We start from the raw sequence: 5,779 nt of genomic DNA, 5'->3' as shown, positions 1-5,779 counted from the left end.
TTTAATAATTCGTATTATAAATGTATACATAAACATGAAGTTCTAATTATTCATGATATTTTTGGTACTTAGGGAAACAAGTACAAATGTATTATCAAGTGGTGAATTCAAAACAATTAAATTAACTTTAGTTTTCTTGAGCATAAACTTTCTCATAGTATTTAAAACCAATTTTCTACAATTATAATTCAATAAATAATCTTCAAGTTTGATATTTTTCTTTGATAGTTTTTTTAAAATGCGTTCAGCCGTCTTACTATAACAGGATATTTTTATAGCTTGAGTTTCATTTTTCCCATATAAAAAGTATAAATTGAAAAAAAAATGAAGATAAACAAAATTATAGCATTTAGAACATTTATATTCTTCATTTGATAGGATCTTGCAGGGTATCAGATAAGATTTAGGCGTGAAAGAAAAACAATTATCACAATAACCGGACAGAAAGTCTGAACTATCGTTATCATCCAGTATAAGATTCGGTTCAATATTTATAGGCCTACAAGGACCAATACATCGTATGGCACACCCTCTCAACGATTTTTCTTCTTTGAGATAATTCAAATGTAATATTTGCAAATGTGGACCCGGGTTGGATATATTACTATCAAATGCATCAAGATTGTTGCTAGATAAAAAAAAATACATTCCATCAACGTTTGGAGTAAATTTTTTTAATTCAATACTGTGTATTCTTTTTAATTCGTTGACCTCCATAACAACAGTTTGAGGATTTTGTTTAACAATTTTTCTTGGTTTATTTGTGATATTTTCTTTAGAACAATTAGTTCTTTTACCAACTCTTTTTTTCGCAAAATTGGATGAACATTTATTATCACGGGAACGTAGTAATTTTGCATAACAGTTTGAAGATGAATTGGGTACACACTTATCTTTTAAATGACTGGTTGATGTTGGTTTAATTTCGACGTGACTAGGTATTTGATTTGCTTTTGTCCTAGTTGTAGGTGTTAATTTATTTATTTGAGTTTGTTGTTGCAACGGTGTAAGATAATTTTTATTACTATCTATTTTAATAACTTTTAAATTATCTGTTATTCCTTGAACACATAATAAAAAACAATCAGAATTATCTACACGGTTTACTTTCACATTTCTTAAGAGTATTTTTTGATCAAATACCAATGACATGAAATTATCACATGGATTTTCTACTAAGATATCAACTTGATTTGAAGACTTTTCAAAATTTTTTAATTTTCTATTATCATGAACAGCAAATGGATATATGAGAATATTAATCAAAGATTTATCAAAACATTTTATTCTTAGCCACATGCATTCTTTGTAATCAGAAATTGCAGTTTGTCTTACGTAACCAAATATTGAATAAATCCCGGTTCCAGAAATTTTAGAAAGATTTTCATTTGGAAATAAATTTGTTTCTGAAGATAAGCTATTCAACTTAAATAAGAAAACAGAGGAATTATTTTCTGGTTGAACGTAAACACGATAGTAGTTATTTTTGTTGGAAACGATTCCATTAACAATTACAATTACATCATTTTCAGATAAATTTTTAACTAATGAACTAAAAAATTCACCAAATTCATTTTTTACATTTTCAAACATTATTAAAAAGTTCATGTTGGATTTATTTTGTTGTAATATTATTGGGCTGGCTTCAAATAAAAAAAAATCCTTTTCTGTAGAATAACTTTTTGTATTATATCTTTTTTTTATGTTTTTAAAAACTATTTTTATTGTTTCAGAACTATTTTTTATAATATTAGAAATTTCATCTTCGTTTTGAATACAATAAGTCTTCATATTTACAATTTTTTTGGTGTCCTAAAAAAAAAAAAAAAATTACTATTAAATAGACATAGTACAGATAAGTACTGATACCGATGTAAGTTTAACCTGATCTAACCTGATTAGATAACTAATCAATCAATTCAATTCGAAATTTTATAAATAATTAATGTTGGCCAACAATATACTTTTAATTGTGAAAAATAAAATCATATTTTTCTGATACCTTATCTTATTATTTTATTATGATTTTTTATTATTACTGTGTAGTGATTTCAATTCAGTTTTATATTATAAGTCATTAAAAAAAACTCTTTGAAAACAAAATTAAAATTATTTGTTGATTAAAAATAATTTAAAATAAAATAAATTTAAAATTTTGAGTTTCTTATAAATTATCTAAGTCAATAAATGTTAAAATACTATGTATGTGAATAAATACTGTATGTGTACGGAAATTAAATAGCAATATGTTTATTGTCTCGCATGTCTCGCCCTATTTCTTTCTTTGTTGTTATTTATTCTTTTAATACTCTTGTCTATATTTGTAAATTATAACTATATAATGTATTATTATTACCATGTATACACACAAAAAATTGTTAAGAACTCACGTCCGTTTATAAAAATAAATAAATAAATAAATATATTAATCGTACGGACTTGGTATTAATAACTAGACATTGGTTGGTAGAGAGGAGACTTAAAGCAAAAAAGAAAACGATATATATGGTATATAGTATTCTTAAGTACTTAAAGTATACACATCATCCATTATTGACGATAGCACCGACGTGGATTTTATACGGATGTAAACAGACTAGATACAGTCTTGTAAAATTTCTATTCGATCGTTAGGATTTTTCTTTCAATCATATGTAAAGCTTATTTATTTAAATGCATTAGATAAATTTTTATAAATCGAGGGGGTGATATATATATATATATATCGATACCATTAAAATACATCAGAGGACCCTAAAATGCACTTCTCGTTACATATGCTAGGCCAAATATTCTGTACACACAGTCTTATAAAAGATACTTTTTAAAAGTATTCAGATATAGATATATACGTGTATTCAAAAGTATTTAAAATACATATTTGAAAACTTGATAAAAAAAATTATTCAAATACAAATACAGATAGTACAAAAAAGTATTCATAGATACTTTCAAATACTTCAAAAAATGTCATAATGATGTTTAACTTTTAATCATAAAAAAATGTAAAAAAGTTTTAAAAATATATTCATGTCTTATATGGATACATTGAATAAAATAGTTAGTATTTTCTCTAAGACCATAAAAAAAGAATTAAAACGTAATTGGAAAAAAATAAGACAAATATCTAACTTTGTTTTGAAATTGTTAATTTATATGGGTAGTAATATAGTATATTATAGTCATAAGTAGTGTATTATATTACTGACTATAAATAGTGTTCTCAGGTACTAGTATTTGGAATAAAATTGTCTGGAATCGGTCTGCACTGCAGATTTTTATATGCCACTTATAAATATTGATTTTGTTTATACGGCATGGATAATTGATTAATAAATCTTAATAATTCAAAATAAAATTATACTTGATAATTTAATTATTGACAATGATGGAATGACGATAAAGTTGTAAACCTTGTCGCGTCAAAGGTTCATTTTGACCACTGCGAAAACTATACATCGATATATAGGTGAAGAATATATCGATATATAAAATTTTATAGGGACTAATAAATCGAAACATCAATTTAATAATATAAATTTATAGATTAATATTATAATTTTTTATTGAGTACCTATTATATATTTAAACAATTCTCTAATTATATTTACAATTGATGAGTTAAAAATTTAGAATATTAGAACCAAAATGTATCTAAATATCTTTAGATTGTAGAAATACAAGTTTTTAATACTTACCGCATTGTTTTACCTAATATTTGTTTTTTATTAATTTTCTAATAAAGGCAGTAATTGTCTTTTTTTATCGATTCCCTATTTGCTTTTGATAACTAATTTTGGCTTCTAAAATTGTTTTTTTAAATTTTAAACACTACTATTCGGTGTTTATAAACTTTTGTACAAATATTACCCTTACGCAAATATTGATTAACTTTAGTGAAATATTATGGAATTCATGAAGAACTCCCCCTTGAAGTTTCACTTTTGTTATTTATATTCAAGCTCATTTTTACAATTTATTTATACAAAAATAAATAATTTTTTGTAGTTACTAACAGACGATTGACGACAGTCGGACACTGTGAAATGTAAATATTATATTACTAGGGCTCGGTAGATGTTGCATTTGCATATTTTTATTGAGCTATTCAATTTTAGTGTTAAGTAAGCTTGAAATTATTATCATGACTCTACAAAAAACATAATAAAATTTTTTAATGCATATTTTTTCATATTTAGTGATTCGGTAATTTTAAGCGCATATTTCTTAATTTAGCCATTTTTTAGAGCATATTTGATGATTATTATTAAATTTATAATAAAATTTAAAAATGTTAGAATGTTGCAATAATCAAAAAATATTTATTTTGAAAACTTCATTAGATATTGTACCTATAACAATTCTCTAATTCCGAGTTGACACAAAATTTCCAGTTTCATTTAAATTTACCCACATCAATTTATTGATTATCGTTGATTGCATTAATTGATTACATTAATATAATTATAATAATTAATATAATAATAGGATAATCGGAGATCATTCAACTTTTAAAAACATTAAAAATTGTTTAGTGGTTCAATGCAATCGTTTTGCAGGCAAAAACAAAATGTATTTCTTACTTATGAATTGAGTTCTAAGCGTTTTTCTAATTGTTATTGCATGAAGTTCCGAGCCCTATACATTAATTATACTTTATGGTTTATATTTTATTCGACTATAGGTCTTAGTTTAACTTTTATCTATGGTTTAACACGGTGTCGTCGAGTGCGGCGGAGAATTCTGAAAACTATCGCCGAGTTCGGGGTAATATACATAGTATCTATAATATTAACAAATGCGCTGCCCCAATAGCCGATAACCGAAGTAATTATAAAGACATTTCATCATAATATGAAATAACATTGAAAGATCGAGTAAAAATAATGATGTAGTAATCGGTTAAAAATTCGATACGATATTTTCGATATTATCAGATTGTAATATTGATGAAACAATAATATCGATATTGTTTGCGCATCACTAGACGTGATTTGTTTGTTTTCCATAGCGTATGACTCGATGGAACTCGAACGATTGACATTGGAAATCTACGACGTCAGCGTTCGTAATAGATACACGGGGGATTCCGAATCATTTGGCCGGAAGACCGACCATTACGCACCGGTAAGAAATACGAACGCAAGTACTCACGGCCACGTTTTCCATGATTTCCAAGTTCTCTGCTTCCTCTTCGGACTCGTTGCCATGTCCGTACAGACACTCAACGCTCGACTCTAAATGAGACATTTCCGTTCGCGGCGAGATGATTCGTCCACCACGCCGCGGGTTACCGGCGAACGGTAAACGTGAAAAACGGAAGATTCGTCGATACGCTGAACAGAAATCTAGGGGCGCGAGCGAGAAACTGTGTTGACTGTGTTGACGGCACGGGACCGCGACGATTGTGCTGAGCCGGACGAAACGTAGAATCCGTGTGCGGAGCAATCGGTGGACGAAAAAATATAACGGTCAACCGATGACGGTTGACCACGTCGGTCTACCTGTCGCGGAATAAGTGATGTTAAACAGTGAACAATATTTATCGCACTGTGATATTGCTACTGTGATAAAAAAAAAATCATCGTGAAAATAACAGCAATTGCTACTCCAACTGCTATTTTCTATTTTTCACGTACCCATGGCGAATCACATGTTTACTTTACATTATCAGAATATCACAGTAATCCATAGAGTTAGGATCAGTGGCGGCTCGTGCTATGGGGCACACGGGCACGTACCCCACCTATAAAATTGATAGAAAGAAGAAGAATTTAAA

General features: G+C 27.7%; 1 protein-coding gene across 1 annotated transcript; it reads right to left on the bottom strand.

Moving 5' to 3' along the window:
• Positions 1–42: 42 nt before the first annotated feature.
• Positions 43–5,250, bottom strand: LOC112694374. The gene is made up of 4 exons (XM_025569823.1): positions 5,155–5,250; positions 1,042–1,578; positions 745–893; positions 43–685 (listed from the first exon to the last, which is right to left on the bottom strand). Exons 1-4 carry the CDS (start codon positions 5,248–5,250, stop codon positions 43–45), a joined length of 1,425 nt encoding a protein of 474 aa, XP_025425608.1.
• Positions 5,251–5,779: the final 529 nt, after the last annotated feature.

The sequence above is a fragment of the Sipha flava genome, unplaced genomic scaffold (assembly GCF_003268045.1).
Source record: "Sipha flava isolate LNK unplaced genomic scaffold, YSA_version1 0_pilon_pilon, whole genome shotgun sequence".
In the NCBI taxonomy this organism is placed as follows: Eukaryota; Metazoa; Arthropoda; class Insecta; order Hemiptera; family Aphididae; genus Sipha; species Sipha flava.
The sequence above is the reverse complement of the archived record's forward strand: the minus strand, read 5'-3'. Positions and strand labels throughout refer to the sequence as shown.